At 52.7% G+C, this 21,058-nt stretch overlaps 1 protein-coding gene across 3 annotated transcripts in view; it reads left to right on the plus strand.

Moving 5' to 3' along the window:
• Positions 1–612: 612 nt before the first annotated feature.
• Positions 613–21,058, plus strand: part of DLGAP4 (DLG associated protein 4) — a 104,355-nt gene continuing 83,909 nt past the window's right edge. For 2 of the 3 annotated variants that reach the window (XM_026656798.2, XM_026656799.2), the window contains exons 1-3: positions 613–1,567; positions 12,576–12,586; positions 15,596–15,804. In XM_026656798.2, the coding sequence (XP_026512583.1) occupies positions 613–1,567; positions 12,576–12,586; positions 15,596–15,804 (1,175 nt within the window). Of the gene's footprint in view, positions 1,568–12,575; positions 12,587–15,586; positions 15,805–21,058 lie in introns of all 3 variants that reach the window. The other variant, XM_026656797.2, reaches the window with a different exon arrangement.

The following is a 21,058-nucleotide window of genomic DNA, read 5'->3' on the forward strand; positions in this document are numbered from 1 at the left end:
AGGTCCGGTAACCACGGAAACACAAATGGCCACATGACGGAGAGCCAATCTGATCCTCAGCTCCTCATTTCCCTTGACTCCAACAAGGTCCGGGCACAGTATTTGACAGCAGGTTTTTATGAAGCCCCCTAAAATAATGGGACAAACGCCCATGATTTGCTGACAATCCAACTGCTAAGGCCTTGTTATGCTGGCTGGGGACCGAGTGCTATTAAATGAAGTCACAGAGAGGCCAAAAAATAGCAGCCTGCTTGTATTAAGGAGTTTGAGTTTGAGCTCTGGGGTCCACATGGCTCTTAAATATGGCTAGGGAATGTTAATCATCCCTTTCTCTTCCTCCTCTCCTCACTCTCTCAGCTCTGTAATAACCGTCATTGTCTTAGCTTTTAGAACTTGCAAGGCACTGGCTCGGATGCCTTGGGGAGGAGCAGGGTGGAAATGCTTAGAGGGATAGAGAGAGCCTGGGGAGAGCTTTCCTATCAGTGATGTGTGTGTCTTTCTTGTTTCTGTGGCTGCAGGATCATCTCCAGAGGGAGAGGGACCAAAGGGAGAACTAGCAAGAAGGCTCCTCAGTGTCACCCGTGAAGTGATGCTGTAGGAAACCCCTGGACCATGAAGGGGTTAGGAGATAACAGAAGCCGCCACCTCTCCGATAACCTGGACTCCCCTCAAGACTCTCTTTATGCCGCCCAAGACAGGAACCCTTACCTCCTCAGTCCCACTGACTCCTACCCCGTGGACCCCCGGTTTCCAGCCCAGAATTCCCTCCATAGTGACTGTCTCCTCCCACTCAACAACCAGATTTCCAACAGCAGCACATTCCCCCGTATCCATTACAACTCCCACTTCGAAGTCCCGGACGAGAACCCCTTCCCAAGCCATGCCCAAGCCACTAAGATCAACCGCCTCCCTGCAAACCTCTTGGACCAATTTGAGAAGCAGCTGCCCATCCACCGGGACGGCTTCAGCACCCTCCAGTTCCAGAGGAGCGACGCCAAGCACCGGAGCGAGAGCCCCGGGCGCATCCGACACCTGGTGCACTCCGTCCAGAAGCTCTTTGCCAAGTCACAGTCCCTGGAGGGCCCCACCAAGGGCAGCGTGAATGGTAAGAAGGGCACAGAGGACCCGAAGCAGAACCGGAGGAGCAAAAGCAAAGACCGGGCAAAGACCACCGAGACCAAACGCAGGCCCAGGTCCAACATATCAGGCTGGTGGAGCTCGGACGACAACTTAGACAGCGACACCTGCAGCTATCGCAATCCAATGGGCCTCATGACCCTGGGCAGGCAACCTGACCACAGCCAGCCTAGGTACTTCATGCACGCATATAACACCATCAGTGAGCACATGCTGAAATCCTCCAAGAGCAATAACGACCTCAAGGTCACCCCCTGCGCCAATATCCCCATCAGCAACGAGTCCAACTACATCAAACGGGGCTCCTGGTCCACGCTCACCCTTAGCCATGCCCGGGAAGTGTGCCAAAAGGCCTCTGCCACCATCGACAAAGCCCTGCTGAAATCCAAGTCCTGCCAGCAAGACTTAGCCTATCATTACTTGCAGGTGGGTGCCATACTGGGGTTTGCTTCTGGTCTCTGTGGGGGTGATGTTCCACTTGGTAAGGAGGGCTCTGGCTCGGTGAGCCCTGGGGCACTGCTTTGGTCTGACCAAAAAATTAATCCGCTCCTGCTACTTTAGCCATCAGCACAAGTCATTCTGATTTCTCCCCTCCCACTGTATAACAGAATCATTTACAGAGCAGCCCACTGGGGTGTTACCAGGGGGAAGAAACAGCAACTGCAGGTGAAGTCTGAGTTGAATACTCCACCAGCCTTTCAAAGCATACCTGCAAAGGGCATTGGAGCAGTCATGTGTGCCCAGGGTGCCCACAAGATTGCTTGTCCAGAAGGGGGTGGCTCCCTGGCCAGATTCAGATGCACCTTCCATTATCTTTTTCATGCCCAAAGCCCATTGCAAATGTGACTCTTCAGAGCAAAGCTCTGTTGCCAGGAAAATGACCCAGTTCTATGCTCGGCTCACTAGGATGCACCTATCCCTAAAACTAACTCGATGTGATCTGTGTCTGTACAGCATCTAGTCCAGTGGGCGCTTGGTCCAGGAGTGGGGCTGCTGCTAGGTCCCACTGCAATACAATGACAATAATTTACCACAAGCCAGATGTTCCATAAAGGGGCATCTGATTTGTGCCCACAATGACACACCTGTTCAGGACCAGCACTATAAACCACTGGTTCACTGTGCGGTATGTGTTTCCCTAAGTGGCTAATCCACATAAAAATATAAAAGCCTACTACTACCACCAGTTAGTCCTCTAGCTCAAGTGGTAGCAGCTGACAATTTAATGTTGAAGGGTCCCAGGTTCAAATTGTGCTGGATCATTGCATAAGGATGTTTAGACACAGGTCAATATTTCAACAGGCGCCACTTAAGAACACAAAACCTAACACATGGTTAGACAGGGGAATACAAATAAAAGTCCAGGCCCGGGGGCATAATCAGCTGGGCCATGTTTGTAAATCACAGGAGTGCATTTTTAACACAGAGGCATCAGTGGCTCTTCTGGCAGTGGGTTTGTGGTGTTCAAGGCGCGATTAACTATTGAAAAGCAGCCTGCTCCTCAAGCCTTGTTTTCCACTTCCCGCAAATCAAATTACTGAGGTATTTATTGGATCAGGAATGTCGTTAGTTGTTTTCCTGTGTGTTAAAGTGTTACCCGGTTAAATAGGCAGCCACAAAATACTCCAAGCCACCCAACACTCAATACACAACATGGGGAAATCCCCATGCAGTGTGCAGATGAGAACAGAATGAAATAACAGAGAGAAATGGAGACTACTCCAACACACCCGGGATCCCAGCCACCAGCCCTCCTGAAGTCAGCTGGCCAGATCTTCCAGGCCCGTACGAAGTTATTACCACTTCACTGGAAGTTTGGCCTGCGAGAGGATCTCAGGGTAAAAGAAAGCATTACTTTGTGAAATAAATAATGAACCGCTCCTGAATTGCTTGAGAATCTGACCCGGGGTTGTGGCCACAGCTGTGTCTCCAGCCCAGAGAGGAGGCGGGCAGCCCAGATCTTCGGCTGGTATAAATCGGTGCAGCTCCACAGAAGCTAATAGAGTCACAGCAGCTGGGACATGGTTCCTTAGTCCCACTCCAGTCTGTGTAGGCAGCTGCCCAAGGCACAGAATCTAGAGGGCTATAAACCTGGCAGGATAGCTTCAGGGCATTGCCCTTACAGGGACAGATGCTGTCCCTGCAACTGTATGAGCAGCAGCAGCCAGGGCCACATCCCACCAGCCAGCGTGCACCGAGGGGCTGCTCCTTGCACTGCTAGGTAGTATCAGCCTAGGATCTGGGATTTACTTCCTACACTTCCTATGGAAATGAAATTCGTGGTGGGCTGAATCTGACTTTGACACGAGAGAGATCCGGGACCTCACATCAGGAAGGGCTCGGAGCAGAGATGTGGTACGAAAGCTGTTACCAAACTGTGCTCTGTAAGTTCACTGGGAGTGGCCCTGGGCGATCTGTGTGTGTTCAGGTAGCAGTAGGTGAGACTTGGTGGTTATGTGCGTTCCCTCCACGACCTCCTTCCCAAAGCCAGGCAAAGCCTAGTGGTTTAGGATGAGTTTCCCTTTGGGCTTTTGGGGTTCCAACCCCAAATTCCAAGCATGACCCTCTGCAAAGCCAACCCAGGGGAAGAGTCTGCTCCAAGCCCTGTGCACTCAACCAGCCAATTCCTCCACAGCCCTCTCAGGGAGATCTAGTGGGCGGGAGAGGGTCGCGTCCCCCATGTAACCTAGGTGAACGGCTAGGTGAGCAGCAGTGCTGAGAGCTCCGGCTAGTCATTCTCAGGCAGGGACGGTCATGCATTGAACACCAAAAGGCAGGGAGGAGCATCCTCTGTCAAGCACATGTGCAAAATCCAAACAGACCCTGCTGTCCAGTTCGCTACCGTGTGCCCTGCCCTCGTGTGCCTCTCTCCAGCGGCTGGGCGGCAGAGCTGGTGACATCTCCCTGGCTCCCAAAGGAGCTCTGCATGCCCCAAACTCAGGCCGGAAGGCAGCTGTGCCTTGCAGGAGTCGTGGTTAAAACTGGAAATGGGCCCAAGGAGCAAAGCCAGGTTCCAGAGTCCAGACCCAGAGCCAAGCTTCCCCACAGCTCGAGGGTGTGCAGGTCTGGGGTTTGGGCTCAAGAGGGTCTCCAGAGGAGAAATTTCAAACCTGAGCTATCTGCCCCAAAAACTAAGGAGCAGTTACTGGGGGGAGGGGTGGGAAACAGTGTGGCTACACCAAGCCCCTATCTTGAGCCCTGGCACAGGCCTGGTTTGAGCACTGAAAAAGGTCACTGAATTTTTTTAAACCTTCCCCTTGCCCTTCAGTTCAGCATGTTACGCTCTGCGCTGCCAGGTCCGGACACAGGGCCCCCAAACACTAGGAGCCCGGCCTGGAGCCATTCACAGCCTGGCCAGAAGGGCCCCAAAGTCTCACCAGGAAGCTAGTCCTCCTGAGGGTTCCAGACCCAACGGCTTTGGGTGAGGGTCAGCTCCACAGCCATGTTGCCAGGTGTTCCTCTGCCACTTCAGAGCTTTTACCCAGCTGCCGGTGCCTGATCCGACTCCCATCAAAGTCCATGGGACTCTTTCCATTGGCCCTGGAGTGGGCCCTGGGTGAGACCTGTGGATGCAGGGCTACATCATTGGCCCCACACTGGAGAGGTGACAAATGAGTTGTCAGGTGCAGAGGGATGCTCCCTGATGACTGATTCCTACCTGTTGCCCCTCCACTCCTCTCCCCCACTGGCTAGGAGGACTGTAGTAAAGTGGTCATCAAGGAGTTAATGGGGTGACTCAGAGTATTATGGGCTAGAGCTATGCTCTACCCCTCTCTTACTTCCTGTTTAGGAGAGGGGGGTGTTTCCCTCACCCTGACACGGCTGTATGCAGCAGCAGGTTCCCATCCTGCAGCACTGTAAGTAGAGGTTGTTTGTTGTGCACCTGGCTGTCCTGTTACAAGAAGGGCTCTGTGTCTGGGGCAGGAGGCAGGCCTGGAGGAGGAACTGAAGAAGCTTTACTGCAATGAGAGGCGTCCGGAGCCATTAAGCAGGCGTTGAACATTGACTACAAGTGTCCAAAGCGAGGGGCTGCATGTTGCTGTTGTTCTGGGCTCGGTGGCATGCAAGCGCGGGTTGATCAGCTGCTTCAGTCCCCCACCCTCTGGGGTCGCGATAACATCGATGGGCCCAGATGAAGCAGGGAGCTCCCAAGCCAATCAGGAGCTGCAGCCAGCACTTCTCCAGCCTCTTTTATTTATGAACGCTCAGTGGCTGAGATTAAGCAGAAGATGTTACCCACCAGCATTTTATCTTGCCTGGCGCCTTTGACTGCAGACGTACAGTTTGGGATGCGTTGGATTGGCGTCTCTGCTGACAACTAAGCCAGGGCCACAAACACCCAGTGTCCCAGACAACCGTGTGCATGGCCCAGGGGCTAGAGCGCTGCCCGGGAGCCAGGAGAGCTCTTCTGTAGACTGACTGTATGACCCTGGGCCAGTCCCTCTCCCTGCCTGCCCATGGGCATAAAGCATGTAGTGACTGAGAGGTGGGCTGGCAGTGTGGAGGATTCCTCAGTAAGGATCCCAAAGGGCTTGATGGACTCTCTGGCCAGGGGATATATCTTGTCCTCAGCTGAGCCAGGAAGGGTTAAACCCACAGGGACTGCATTAGCCACCAAGCCTGGAGGGGAGCTGACCACTGGGGAAGGTGGGACCTGACAAAGCATGTCAGCTTCTCCTTGGGCAGAGAGTTGCTTGTGGGCAGAAGGAGCCAAGCTTCCTCCCAGAGACTGAGTCTGGGACTGAAGCATGAGGCTGGGAGTAGGCGTCCATCTTCCTTCCTCTCCCTCCCCCGCCCCGGAGCCGGACCTGCTGGCCGCTTCCGAGGCGCAGCACGGTGCCCCAGGACAAGTAGGGACTAGCCTGACTTGGCTCCACAGCACCGCTGACCGGACTTTTAACGGCCCGGTCGGCAATGCTGACCGGAGCCACCAGGGTCCCTTTTTGCCTGGGTGTTCCGGTCGAAAACCGGACACCTGGTCACCCTACCTGCCCTCCGCAACCAGGCTGAACCCTCTTTGGCTCTGCCCCTTTGTGTCTTCCTGCTTGTTTCCCACAGGAAGCCTTAGCCATTCTCTCCACCTATGTGTGTGCATGTACATGTATGCGCCCGAATGCTTGTGTGTGCACACATGTGTGCATGCTTATATTTGCATGCATGCGCATTTGTGTCTGGGCATGTGTTCCTTTGAGCGTGTACGTGCATGCTGTTGTGTATGTGATGCGTCCCTATGTCCGTATGCATGTTTGCACCTGTACGTGTGTTTGTGTGCCTGCTTCTGTGCGTGTAAACATGGCAGGGATGCACGTGTGTGAGCACATGTTTGTGTGGGTGGTGTACGTGTACTTTCAGAATTGCTGGTTGTCCCTAAAACTCCTCCATCCAGCTGGCTCCAGCTGAAGCAATCGTCACAGAGTGGCTCGTCTGTATATGCCCACAGCCTGGAAGGTGGATTTTCCACTTCACTGCCTTTCCCTTTATGTTAACGCTCTGTTTGTTTGGGTGATTAGGGAATGCTCTGGGCAGACTCATGGCGGGGGAGCCCTCTGCAGTGTTCCAAGCCCCCTCCCCACTCCACTCATTATCCTTTGGCTAAGAATGAGGGACTATTTCCCCGAGAAACAGAACACGGAAGCCGAATGGCTGTAGTGGTGCTGGAACGGGTCCGTTTGCCCCAGCGCTCTGTAGGAATAGGGTCACGAGCGCCGGGATAGGATTTCAGCCAGCAGGCGAGATCCGAGGCTGCAGGTTACAAGGGAGAATAGCGTTTGTGTGACTCCACTCTCTGGGATCTAGGGATCAGAGAGAGCCACGTCCAGGGGATGCCAAATGATGGCAAGGAAGTGGAAAAGAAACTAAGGTGACGCCATAAATCCCATGGAAGTTCCCATTACTTACCTGGGGCCCTGCTCCACAGGGAGTCCTTGGGCGTTTGCCATTCCCGCTTGTCACTGGGATCAGGATTTGCCCCCAGCTGACCTGTCAGCTAGCTAAGCACCTGGATCCTGACTGAACCCCTGTTCCTGTCAATGGCAAAACCTCCCTGGACTGCAGTGGGAGCAGGGATGGGCCCATGGTAAATTGCAGACAGTGCTGGGGTACGTACAAGGTGAGGGGCACTAGAAAAAACCTAGCACCCTTCTGTCAAAGACCTCACAGCCACCCCTGGATGGTGTGTGTATTATCACCCCAGCTGGGAGAACATCCCCTTCAGGCTGCTCTAATTCATGCATGGGCCACAGGTTACTTGCAGGCTTAAACTAGTGTAACTGGTGGATTCTCTGTACGTTGAAGTCTTTAAATCATGATGTGAGAATGTCAGTGACTCAGCCAGAGGTTAGGGGTCTATTACAGGAGTGGGTGGGCAAGGTGCTGTGGCCTGCGATGTGCAGGAGGTCAGACTAGATGATCATGATGGTATCTTCTGACCTTAAGTCTATGGGCACGTCTTCACTACCCGCCGGATCGGCGGGTAGCAATCGGTCTATCGGGGATCGACTTATCGCGTCTAGTGAAGACGCGATAAAATCGATCCCTGATCGCTCTGCCGTCGACTCAGGAAATCCACTGTGGCAAGAGGCGGCAGCGGAGTCGACGGCGGCGCGGCAACGGTCGACTTGCCGCCGTCCTCACAGCCAGGTAAGTCGACCTAAAATACGCCACTTCAGCTACACTATTCACGTAGCTGAAGTTGCGTATCTTAGGTCGACCCCCCTCTGTAGTGTAGACCTAGCCTATGAGTCTATGTCACTGACCTCTGTAGAGTTACTCCTGATTTACTCCAGTATAAGTGAGAGGAGCATCAGCCCTGCTTTTCATATTGACATGGAAGCAGGAACGAGATGGTGTAACAGAGAACCCCAATGAATGCCAGCTTGTTTGTCCTGCAGTGTCTGCTGGTTTAGGGCACCAGAGCTCTGTTTCCTTATCATGTTTTCTTTAACACTAGAGGCTGCACCTAGGGGCCAGATTCTCAACTGTTGTCAGTCAGCGTAGATTTCAGCAGTGCTGCATCCGTTTACGTGAGCTGAGGATCTGGGCCCGGATCTTCATCCATGTCTCAAGAGAGCAGAGCTTTAGAGCACGTGAGCCAGGTTTTTAAAGGAATTTGGATGCAGACAGTTGCCCAGTGGGATTCTCAAAGCCACCTGAGGTGCCTAGGCATGTTTGAAAATCCCACTAGGCACCTAGCTGAATCTTTAGGTGCCTAAATCCTTTAAAAAAACCTGCCACTCTGCCAGCGAGTGATATCTGCGAATCTGAGCAGGAGCTTTCTACTGACCGTGTGCAGTCACTAACAACTAAAACTGTTTGTTCCACTCTGGTGCATCAAATTCAACCGATTTCCATCAAAAGAGCTTTTTGCCTTCGATGCCCCTCAATTGGTCGTTTGAGCACCTCGAGATGGCTTTGACCTTTGCATCTGGATTTCTGCTTTTGCAGGACACAAAGTAGTGTGTGTGTGCGGGTGGAACAAAAGACAGACAACATGGCTAGAAGTGGATGGTTGCTGCAGTGTGTCCATTAGTTTCTCTTCAGTGAAGTCAATGGAGATTGTCAATAGGACAGGTTTCAGAGTAGCAGCCGTGTTAGTCTGTATCCGCAAAAAGAACAGGAGTACTTGTGGCACCTTAGAGACTAACAAATTTATTTGAGCATAAGCTTTCATGGGCTACAGCCCACTTCTTCGGATGCATAGATCCATTCTATGCATCTGAAGAAGTGGGCTGTAGCCTACGAAAGCTTATGCTCAAATAAATGTGTTAGTCTCTAAGTGCCACAAGTTCTCAATAGGACAGTGCTTCATAGGAAATATATCGTGTTGGTGTTCTGGCATTGATGGTTTTTCACATGGCTTTGGCAAAAGTCTGCCCCAGCAAAGAGATATTGGGGCAGTAGAGTTCAAGAAAATTACTCAGTTGGCATCTCAGAATATCCAACACCCTGCTGCATATGGTGCCATGTTAGCTTGCACTGCACAAGCCTAGCTAGGAGCCGATTCTGACACAGCATGATGTAGTGCTTAGACCAGGGACCTGAGTTCTTATCCCTACCCTACCACTGGACCTGTAGGGTGAATATGAGTGAGTCACATAGGTCAAGATTTTCCAGTGACTTGTGACGGTGCGAGCCCAATACATCCTAGAGGGAGTTCAGAAAGTGCCGAGCAGCTGCCCTTGGAAATTCAGGCCCCTTTAAGGTGTCTCAGGTTGGGCTCCCAAAATCACAAGTCAGTTTGGAAAATCATGGCTTTAACCTCTCTGTGCTGCAGCTCCCACCTGTAGAGTGGGGCCGGCAATCCTTCCTTTCTCCCAGCCTTCGCCTTACCCAGCTGGAAGCTCTCTGAGGCAGGGACCGTCTCTCACAGGATGTATGTACTTAGCACTATGAAGCTTTGATCTTGGTTGGGGCCTCGAGGCTCTACATTCAGGCGCCTGCATTTGTCCATCAGGGTGGGTGATTAGCTGTCTCTTGGCACGGGCCCTCCCCTGCTTTGCATTCCCACCATGTGTCCAGGGCAGGTAGCAAGCTGAGAAAGGAACATTTCCATTTCCTCAGCTGGGTTTTGGACTCCCCCTGCTCCCGACCCACCAGCCCGCGGTGGGCACGCAGCTGTGCAGACTGGCACCGTGAGTGCTGTCAGTGCCAGGCGGGTGAGTGCTCCTGACGTGCAATTAACAAGGTGAGGACAAGGCAGGGGGAGAAATCCAATCTCCAGTCAGACGTGACTCGGAGGCGGCCGGTGTAAAAGTGCTTCCAGAAGCCTCTTGTCACCTTCATTAGGAAAGGTCAAAGCCAATCACCCCAGTGGTGATTTGAGAAGAACAGGGCTGTTATTAGGATGATCTGTCACCAGAGCCAGCTCACCATCCCCAGGGACACACAGCAGGTAGCAGCAGCATGTTCCGGAGCCAGTGGCCTCTCCCCAATAGCCTCTCTGCCCTGTGGTCTGTCTGGATGGCCATCCTGCCCTGGGGCACACACCCGAGCCACAGCATGGAGCTGGGGTGCAGGTCACAGAGGCAAAGCACCTCCTGAGGCAGAGCTAACAATTGGGGCTGAGGCGGGTGACACACAAAGCTCTCCCCACTGGAGGTTTGCACTGAATGTGTCACAAGTGTGGGGAGTTGGGCAGCCTCAGCTTGGTCTCCAGCAGGGATTCGGCACAGAGCCCAATGCTGTGGCAGCAGCTGAGCACTTCCCCCTCAGGAGGCAGCATACCAAACAGCTGGATGAACCCAGTAAGGATCGGCCGGGGGGAGGGAGGGAGTGGGTTTTGGGGGGAATGGACAGAGAGAGGGACTGGGAGTCTCAGGAAGGCCAAGAAACCTGGAACCAAACCCCACCCCAAAGTGAGGGCCTGGAGAGGCCTCTACTCCCCCAGCCTTGGCCTCCTGTGGCACAAACGATGCCCTCTCTGGCTCTGGGCCTCTGCCTCTCTGATGGGGAGGGACCCAGCACGGAATAACTGCCGGGGCCTGCGCACCCCCTCAGGGATTGGGCCTGGCTGGGCTGGATTTCATGGGAGTTTTGCCAGTGACTCTGCTGGGATTTCAGCCGGAGCCCCCAGTAGAAGCTGTGGGGCACCTCATGGGGCATTATCCAGCCCAACCCTCCCAATGATTTGGGTCCAACGCAGCCTTCTGCACTGACACGCTGTGCTGGGCCTGGGGTGCCCTTTACCCAGCTGTAAAGAGACACGCCAGGGATTAGACTGCATATGGGTGATAATAGTACCCCATAACATCTGCCCCATAACAATCTCCACCCTCCTGCACCAGGCATAGGCCACTTGCTAACTGCCGGGGGCAGGCAGCAGTGCCCCAAGGTCAACTTAATGCATCCTGGGCCATTTGGAGCTTTCCTGCATCCAGGGCTGTCCTTAGGATTTATGGTGCCCTAGGCGGGATTATTAAACTGGTGCCCCTGTGCCTGACTTGCTCTTAACAACACAAACATAAGCTTACAGTATTGGAAAACTTGCCACATGCACGTTATTAAACCCAGTTTAACTTAATTAAGCATACTGTAATGCTGATGGACTAGCACTAAAGAAGTAGTGCTATAGAAAAAATTCTGATTTGACAGAATGATGCAAATAATATAATTTTTTAAATTTGTCAACATTTTATTGGAAATTTATATGAAGAGGTATTGAAACAAGGATTTGTTTTTAATTAAAAGCAATCTTTCTGGCTTTCTTGGCTGCAAAATCAGTAATAATGTCATTGTATGACAAAGACAAAGTGATGTCTTGTTCGATTGCAAGAATAACAAGACCAGTCAAGTGTTCCTGACTCATTGTAGAGCGGAGATAGTTTTTAATGAGCTTTAGTTTTGAGAAACTCCGTTCTCCTGATGCTACTGTTACAGGAATTGTCAGTAGAATATGAGTGGCAATGTATACATTAGGATACATGTCAACAAGTTTGGTGGTATGAATAGACTGTACAATGTCCATCACTGATTTTGCATGTGGCAACATTGGTGACAGTGTACTCAAATCTTCGTTCAGTTCAAGTCCATTTAAATCAAAACTATCACCATGCTTCAGGAGGCTCTCTAGGTTCTTGCACTGTGACCTTGAGCTATGGGGCAGCAGCCGGAACCCCAGAGCAGAGGTGGGCTGAGCCACTCAGCCCACCGCTGCGTGCCATCAAAAATCAGCTCACATGCCACCTTTGGCACGTATGCCGTAGGTTGCCGACCCCTGCTCTATACACTAGTAAGGAGATGAGCATATTACAGTTGTTGGAGGGCTCTATTTAGCAGTAACAGGGCTATAGGAAAGTCAGTCAACATTTTTTGTTTCTTTGATGAAAACTGGCCCACTCCCTGCCCCATACCAAACTTGTCACAAATAATTGTCAACAACTTAATTTTCTGTTTTTGGCTAAGATATTGATTTTTTTAAAAAAAATATTGAAATTGAATTCAGGATTGTTAGCAAGCATTTTTGGCAAACAAAGTTGTTAAATGACAATCTAAATAGCAACACAATACTGCTTTCATGCTTGGCTCACCCCCCAGCCTGCTGGTCCAACAGCTGCAGTAGAGGAGGAGATAGGTGGAAAACTGCAGGACCCCGAAATCCACCTCTTGGGGTGCATAGTAGCAACAGCAGCAGAAAACCCTCAGGTCCGATCACACACCAATGGGCACCATCGCCAGCCCAATGGACCATGGTGAAGTTAGCACAGCATCTGATCTCAGGGACAGGGCACCCATGGAGCCACAGCAGTTCATCCTGCCCTGTGCAGCTCCCCCCGGATGAGATGGATCGCTGCCAGCCCAGGGGAGAGACATGCTCCCCAGCTAGGGTGACCAGATGTCCTGATTTTATAGGGCCAGTCCTGATATTTGGGGCTTTGTCTTATATAGGCACCAATTACTCCCACCTAGGGTGACCAAACAGCAAGTGTGAAAAATCAGGACAGGGGGTGGGGGGGTAATAGGAGCCTATATAAGAAAAAGACCCAAAAATTGGGACTGTCCCTATAAAAGTGGGACATCTGCTCACCCTACCCCAACCCCCATCCTGATTGTTCGCACATGCTATCTGGTCACCCTATCCCCAGCCCAGCCGTGTGTGACCATTCCAATCCTGGCTGGCTGCTGAGGAAGTGAGTTACTTTCACTTTCATTCCTTCCCCCGCCCCCGAGCACCTCACCCAACCCAGCCCTGCCGGAGGGGAGGGGGAAGAGAGAGAGAGGGGTGCTCCTTGGGGGGGGGGAGAAGAATGGACGTTATGGGGGACAACAAAGGATACTGGTGCCAGAGCCGCTGAGCCTGCCTCACCTCACGCTGGGGGAAAGTCACACTCACAGGTGAGTTCCTTCCCCCACCCGTACCCCTACCCTTCCCAGAGACCCCAGCAGCCAATCCCCTCCCTCAGACTGTGCTGCATTCGGCTCTCTCTAGGACCCAGCAGCCCTGCTCTTACATGCTCCACTGCTTCCCGTCTGTCCGGGCTCCGTGTAGAGCGGTGCCCCCAGGTAGCGTGGTGCCCTAGGCGGCTGCTTGTTCTGCCTATGGCTAAGGACGGCCCTGCCTGCATCTTCCCTTTTCTTGAAGGCAGCTGGTCTTTGGACACCAGATCCAGCCGAGATGGGCCATTGGACTGATCTGCTCTGACAATTCCTGAGTCCCTATCTCGGTTCTCTTTCCCCCTTAAGCTTGTTGCTCTCCATAAGGCCCCTGAGTTCCCACCGGCTACCCAAAGGGGCCACGCCAGGGCTCAGTCTGGTTTTTCAGTAAAAAAAGATAGTGAGCCTGGCATGCTGCCTGACTAGGAACCCAGCTGCTTGTGGTCACAAAGGGGAGTGAGAAAATGCCAACAGTAGCAATGCTGCCCTAGCAAATGGCATCAGCGCTTGGTTAAAACAGCAGCTCTCAAACCTTCCCACCCCAGGATTCCCCCGTCCTGTTTAGCAGTATGGGGAGGACGGGGTGGCTGTGACCCCCGTGCCTGTTCATGGCCCCACGTTGAGAACTCCTGTGTCACAGGTATTGATTAGAGCACACAAACATCCCTAGGGGATCTCAAGAGAAAAGCTCATTCTCCTGCAGCGAGGCTTTTGGATTGGAGGATGCAAACAAGAAAAGGAGCGTTGCTTCAGATTAGCCCTTCGGTTTGACAGCACTTAGCCATGATACCTCACTTGGCATTTCCAATTACTGAGCAAACATTAACTGCTTAATCCTCCCAGCAGCCTGGAGGTAGGTAAATAGGACTCACTCTTCTACAGAGGCAGACTCACCAGCTCAGGTGCAGTGACTTGCACAAGGCCAATGGCAGCACTTCACTACTCTCCAGTACTGGTCCCAGCCCAGGAGCTTACAGCAGCAGCAATGCTGCCTGTAGGGCTTGAGAAGGTTACGGTCATGCACATTTCTGTAAGGAAGAGCTGGAGTCCGAACTCAGGAGTTCCTGGCTCCTCGGCCCATGTCCAATCTATTCTTTATTTACATTGTGGTAGCACGTAGCAGCCCCCCAGAACACCAGAGCCCCATTGTCCTGGGTGCTGCAAGTACACACTGCAAGTACACCCCAAAGAGCTTGCAATCAAAAGGAAAGACAAAGGATGGGGAAATGTTACAGGTGAGGAACTGAGACACAAAGTGACTTGCCCAAGGTGATGCAGGAAGTCTGTGGTACAGCAGGAAATTGAATCCAGGTGTCCTGAGTCCAAGGCCAGTGCCTTATCCACAGGACCACCCTTCTCTGTCTAGTAAGCCCCATAGTTTTCCTTGTTAGAAGGCTTTGGCCGCCATCAGGAGCTCTCAAGTCCAATTCAGCCTCCCTTACCCCCATTGATTTCAGTGGGACTGTTTGTCTAGTAAGGTATTAATCAACCTAAAGATGGCAGAACTGAGCCTTTCAGCTGGAAATCTGTGATTGTTAGGGGATATTAGAAAGTGAGATCCCCCTAAGCCAATGGCCTTTATTCTCCTTGCATCTGTCTCATCTCAGGTTTTAGTCCACTGACAGCTCCATGAATCAAGCATTAGTTGCCAATTCAGGACTGTTGGTGAAGACCTCTACAGCCCTGTATCCAGTCCCAGAGCAAGAGAACAAGAGAGCATCACTCCATTAAATCAGTGGCCAGGACATGCAGTATTCATAAAAGCAAACCATTTTTTCAGCCTAGCTGCAATTCACCCAGGCACTGAGGGCCCAGCACAATCTCTGCACACCATGCTAACCCAATCAGGCTCCGGTGGGACTCAGGAGGTGCTGGCCTGTTGCACAAGGGTGAATCTCATCTGCAGTGTGAGGCCAGCCTGCAGCATTTTCTCCCTCAGAAAGTCAGGTAGCTGGGCTTAAGGAAGGGCTGGCTAACTGGTGTAATGCTACATGCTAAGACATGCGTAATCAAACTTCATGCTTCATGGCATAAGGTGATGACTCTAGGGGCTGGTCTATACTTAGCCGCTAGTTCAGCGGCTGGAAATCGAACTTCCTGGTTCGATTTATCGCGTCTGGTCTGGACGCGATAAATCGAACCAGGAAGTGCTCGCCGTCGACTGCGATACTCCAGCTCAACGAGAGGAGTACCCCTGAGTCGACGGGGGAGCCTGCCTGCCGCATGTGGACCGCGTCTGAACCGCGGTAAGTTCGAAGTAAGGTATGTCGACTTCAGCTACGTTATTCACGTAGCTGAAGTTGCGTACCTTACTTCGACTTGGGGGGTTAGTGTAGACCAGGCCTAGGAGTCAGAAAGGACTTGTTTTGCCCATGCACAACATAGCATAGCTGGCCAGGTACATATTAGTATGTGGGGTTTTCTCCATTCCTCTGATGCATCAGCTATTAGCCATGGCTGGAGCCAGGATACCGGACTTGAGGGGCCTGCTATGGTTCCTCCAACTCCCATGTTCCTCTTCCTCCCAGAGGTTCCTTCCTTCCTAGACACAGACCGTCAAGGTGCTGCATTGTTCTTCCAGGTGCCTCAGGGAGAGTGGAACAATACGCTGTCTCGGGACAAAGACAACGAGATCCCGTGCCGGCGCATGCGGAGCGGGAGCTACATCAAAGCCATGGGGGACGACGACAGCGAAGATTCAGAAACCAGCCCCAAACCGTCCCCGAAAACTGCAGCTCGGAGGCAGAGTTACCTCAAGGCCACCCAACAGTCCCTGAGTGAGCAGAGCACCGCACACAGGTAACTAGCTCAGGGCTCCTTTGCACCCAGGTGCTCCAGTGTCAATCCCAGGGTGGTCCAAGGAATTCTAATGATGGCATCCATATCTAACCTGGAGCATTGCATGCTGGGCCTTCCAGCATCCATGTTGAAAATGGGTTGGGGTGCCATCTCCTTCATTTTTTCCAGCTGAGTGTGACCTTCAGCCTCATGGGACGTTATCAATGCTGCCCTCATTTGGGCAGAGGTTGGGCATCCTGGGAGAGGGAGGTTGGGAAGCAGGGAGCGAGAGGAGAAAAATGGGGAAGATGAAGATAAGGTGGAGGAATGGAGTGGTTGGTTGTTCCCCAGTCATTCTAAACTAACCCTAGGTGTGTGAAATTGCACAGGATCTCTATCCCCACAACGTTGGTTCGGAGAGTAGGAAAAGACATAGGGACAGGTCATGAGACGGTGTACCTTGCCTTCAGTGAAGCTACACTGGTTTACACCTAAGAGGATCTGGCTCTTAAAGAGGAGTGAAGCTTAAACAAGGCGAAGCTGCTTAGACATGGAAGGTGACTTGTAGCCGGGTGTCTCCCAGCATGGCCACATGTTTACATTCATATGCTGGCCTTTGGATCCCAGAATCCCTTTGCACCGGGGCACCTCCTTTGATGTGGTACTGCAGCTAATCCGAAGGATTCTGGGGAGCATCTGTAAGTGAAAGGCACCGGCAACAAGGTGCATGGTATGGGATAGGGGACTGGGTGGGTTGCCAAGCTGGGTGGAGGACAACAGCAAGAAAAGATGAGACCAGGAGAGGGGAGCCAAGGGGGTGAGCGGGAGGTACCAGCTGTCTGGGATCCAGAAAGTGAAGCAACTGGAGCGTAGCAAGGGAGAGTGAGAGGTAGGGAGGCCCCACCTGTATATGGGGCAGGTGCTGCTACATCCACCCTGTAAACATCCACCCTGGCTCCCCCAGCAGCCCGTGGGCTCTCCCCCGACTAGCTGTCCTGGTGCTGATTTCCCCAAGCCCTTTAACAGCACTGGATTGAAATTCACAGAGGAGACACTGCCAACTCCAGTGAGGACAGAGAGCGAGCACAAAGGGACCAGGAGGGGGTAGACGTGGAGACAGGAAATTAACCGAATGTGATTTGGCTTGAAATAATACAAGCTAATATGTCCGGGGGGAAGTAATCAGAGATGCCAGCAGGGCGGGGAGCACTGGGGAGCAGCAATGCGCAGAGACCTCGGCGCAGTAGTGGATTGCAAATGAGATGCAGCTTTGCCACATGATATGGTGGGAACAAGAACACGGTTTGGAGGGTGACATTGTGAGAGCATCTGGTCACCAAACAGGGAGGTAACGGCCCCTGTCCAGGGGCTTGGCTCTCCTCTTACTGCACCATTGTGAACCCAGTGACTTCCATACGGGTTCTCCTGATTCACAGCAGCCTAGGAGAGGAGAACCAGGCCCTGCACATCTCTGGGGCGTCCAGCCCTCGGGTATCGCATTCAGCTCTGCACACCTCAGTCCCAGGAAAAAGTGGACAAGCTGGGGGGAGTTCAGCGATGCCGTGACTTAGGAGGCGAGATCAAAAGAGCGAAATACATCCAGCATGGCCAAGGGATGACAAAGGGGAAGCAAGAGAGCTGCTTTCCATAAGGCCAGCGAGGAGCAGGGAGGAGTTATTTGGAGGCATAGGATGACATTAAGCCAAGGAAAGTGTTGCCTGGCTCTCAGGCAGTGAGCTCTATCAGGCTGCGCACTAGTGTGCCGAGGGGAGCAGTGCACGTCCTATCGCTTGGGGTGGGTAAGCCAAAGCACTAGGAAACGTGCTGTAGGGACCATTAGAGAGACAAGGTGGAGGAGGTGATATCTTTTGTTGGACCAGCTTCTGTTGGGGGGAGAGACAAGCTTTCGAGCCACAGAGCTCTTCTTCAGGGCTGGGCATAACAGGGACTGGCCCGGCTATGACTACACTGCACTATAGAGACCCTGTGCACTGGCCCTAGGAGACTGGACTAGAGGGGGGTGAAGAGGGGCTTGTCTACACTACAGGTTAGGTTGGTGTAACTTATGTCACACAGGGGTGTGAATAAGCCAACCCCTGAGTGACGTAAGTTACACTGATCTAAGCGCTGGCGTGGACAGCGCTAGCCCCTCTCGCAGAGGTGGAGTTATTATGCCAACAGAAGAGCGTTTTCACCAGACGTGCTACAGTGACCCAGCTGCACCGGGACAGCCGTAGCACTTCTAGTGTAGCCTAGCCCTAGGTGTCTTCCCTCTCTAACTCCTGTACCTGAGTGAATAAAGTCACACGCCCCACGTTCTGTCCTGTGCCTAGCTCTGTTCTTCTGACCTTTGCCCTGCTCCCTCATTCCCAAGTGGGCAAGAGAATTAGGAAGATCTGGGCACAAACTGCACATATCCAGACTAAATAAAACACCCCACCCAGATGAAGGGCTGCCACAGGACTAACTGGTGAATAGAGAAATCCACCCTCTCGTAGCAACAATGTGAGGCCTAGCGCCATCTGCTGGTGGCTCCTCCTTGCTTTCCCATCACCTCCAGTTATTTTTAGGTGCCGCCTGTTTAGTGTCCGTCACTTATCAGGAGTGGGCCGTTCAGATCCAGACTGGCCAACAAGCATCAATAGCACCTGCTGCTGCTCCTGCCCATTCAGGGATTCTCACCAGCTGTGGGGAAACCTTCCTGGAGTTGCCCATTAGAACTGGCCTGTGCTTGGTGAAAAGGCCAATGGATGAGACTGTTTATCTGCAGCAAAGCCAGCGGGTTGAGTCTCCAGTGTTGGCCAAGATAAAGGGGGATCTGACCGGCAGTACTGGGGTACAGAGGAGGAGTCCAAGTAGAAATAGGGAGATGAGGAACCTCGGTATCTTGATAGATTGAACGGAGGTGCAGAACAGTGAGTCAAGTCTCCTGGGTTCTATTCTCCGCTCTGCTACAGACTCACTGTGTGGCTCTGGGCAAAGCGCTTGCCCACATTCTGCCTCAGTTTCCCCAATGGCAAAATAGTCTTAATAGTATTGACCTTCCTCATTGGGGGGTGGGGGGGGAGTGTGGATAAAGTGCATGGGGATCCTGGAGTGGAAGGCGCTATGCATGCGCAAAATGCTGCTGCTAATTCTCCTGACACTGCTCCTACCCATCACACTACTCCTGCTCCAGCAAAGAGAGGTATCCATGTTCCCCAGACAGCTGGAGAGAGCCCCCTTGGGCAGAGTCATCTCAGCAGCTTGATGAAAGTGCCAAACACAGTAGTGCGGAGGGAAGGGACGCCGCTCCCTGCAGGCCACCTGAGGTCAGCCAGTGGGTTCCCACCATCTGGGCTGGGCTGTCTTGGGCAGGGCCCTCGACTGGCACTTGCCTCCTCTGTTGGTCCAACAGGAGCCCAAGGCTGTTAACTTCCAGGGCACCGCGTGAAGTCTAACCCTGCCGTCCACACTCAGGCAAGCCCCTCCAAGGGAGATTTGCCTAAGGAAGCACTGACTGAGTAAACCACCCATCAGATTTGGGCCCAGCTCTCTCTCCTTGTAGGCGGTCAGCCTGGGTAGGTGATGGGGAGTGTTGGAGGGGAACCGTGAGGGGGTAACGTTGCTGTTACTTTTTATTGGTGCATCTGACAAGCCCGGAGTCAGTGTAAGGGGACAGTATTAAATCCCCCTGTGGCCTCCTTTCCCAGCTCATTTCCCTAGCGATCTGTTTGGCAGCAGAATGAGTGAGGAGTGATGGATAAACAGCCACAGGACCCTTCGTTACTCGGGCCAATCAGCACCTCATTAGTTGGCTGGATACAAACACCTGCCAAAGTACCCTGCTGGGGGGCTGGGCTACTCATCCGAACCCTGACCGGAAGAGAGGGGATTACATTGACCTCCATGACAGGCGGTCACATCAGGATGAGGGGCATCGGGGCCAGATTCAAAGCTCATTGGAGTCAATGAGAAGACTCCTGTTGATGTCAGAGGGCTTTTGGACCGGGGCCCTCAATGGCAAGGTTGGTCATGGACTCCAGCGGGAGCAGGTCCAGGCCCAGTTTGTTTCTTGGATTCTTGGAAGAGGCCCTGAGTTACGTGCTGGTGGCTGCACAGAGGCTGGCAGAGCGAACCCAGCTGCCCACTTTCCCAGGCCTGCAGCGGAGCGTCCTGCATTGCAGGCTCTAGGGGTCACTGCATGGGAAGGGCTTAGACCTCTGCGCTTCCCCGCAGCTTCAGCGGGCCCGGCAGTGCCTGAGGTGCCATTCTATGGAGCAGTATTGCCACCCAGTGGCCATTCAGGGTTATCCTGGCCAGGTGTATATGTCTGTATAAACCAGGGGTCGGCAACCTTTCAGAAGTGGTGTGTCGAGTCTTCATTTATTCACTCTGATTTAAGGTTTCGCGTGCCAGTCATACATTTTAACGTTTTTAGAAGGTCTCTTTCTATACATCTATAATATATAATTAAACTATTGTTGTATGTAAAGTAAATAAGGTTTTTAAAATGTTTAAGAAGCTTCATTTAAAATTAAATTAAAATGCAGAGCCCCCCCGGACCGGTGGCCAGGACCCGGGCAGTGTGAGTGCCACTGAAAATCAGTTCGCATGCCACCTTTGGCACGTGTGCCATAGATTGCCTACCCCTGGTATAAACCAATGTCCCAAGAGAGTCCCTGTGGAACTTTTTGCCAGAGGATGTTGGGAAGGCCAAGACTATAACAGGGTTCAAAAGCTGATAAGCAGTGTGTATGGCACTGGGTAACCGGAGTGCCACGGGGCCCATTTTATGCTGTGTGTTACAGCAGTTCCCTCGCGGTGCCAGTGCTAGGTGCTGTGCACACACAGTGAGGCCCTGCCCAGAAGAGTTGGTGATTAGAACCGCTCAGGAATTTCATGGAATAAGCCATTTTCCATCAAACCCCCTCTTGCTGACCAGCCCCAGTTGCAGTCTAAAGGCAGAGAAGAGGCCGAGAGCTGGGAGGTGACTTGCCTAGGCCAGCAGTAACACAGCTAGGAAAAGACCCCAGGTTGCCTGACTCCCAGTCTCACGCCCTAGCCACTGGCCCACGCTGCCTTTGTGTCTGATGCTTGCTGTTCATGCTGTCCCGCAGAGTGGAGGAGAGTCCAGTGCAGCAGTCAGCGCCTAGGCTAACCCCCCCCCCCCCCCATGGGCTGGTTTAATTTGGGGGACAGTGATGGGGAGGGGTGTCTGGCATCCATCCTCTCCCCCCACCCTTTCATTTCAACAGCCTGAAAGGCCTCACCTCTGTGCCAGCTGTGGGTCCGT

Source organism: Terrapene carolina, unplaced genomic scaffold, assembly GCF_002925995.2.
Source record: "Terrapene carolina triunguis isolate 2854851 unplaced genomic scaffold, T_m_triunguis-2.0 Scaffold233, whole genome shotgun sequence".
Taxonomy (NCBI): domain Eukaryota; kingdom Metazoa; phylum Chordata; order Testudines; family Emydidae; genus Terrapene; species Terrapene triunguis.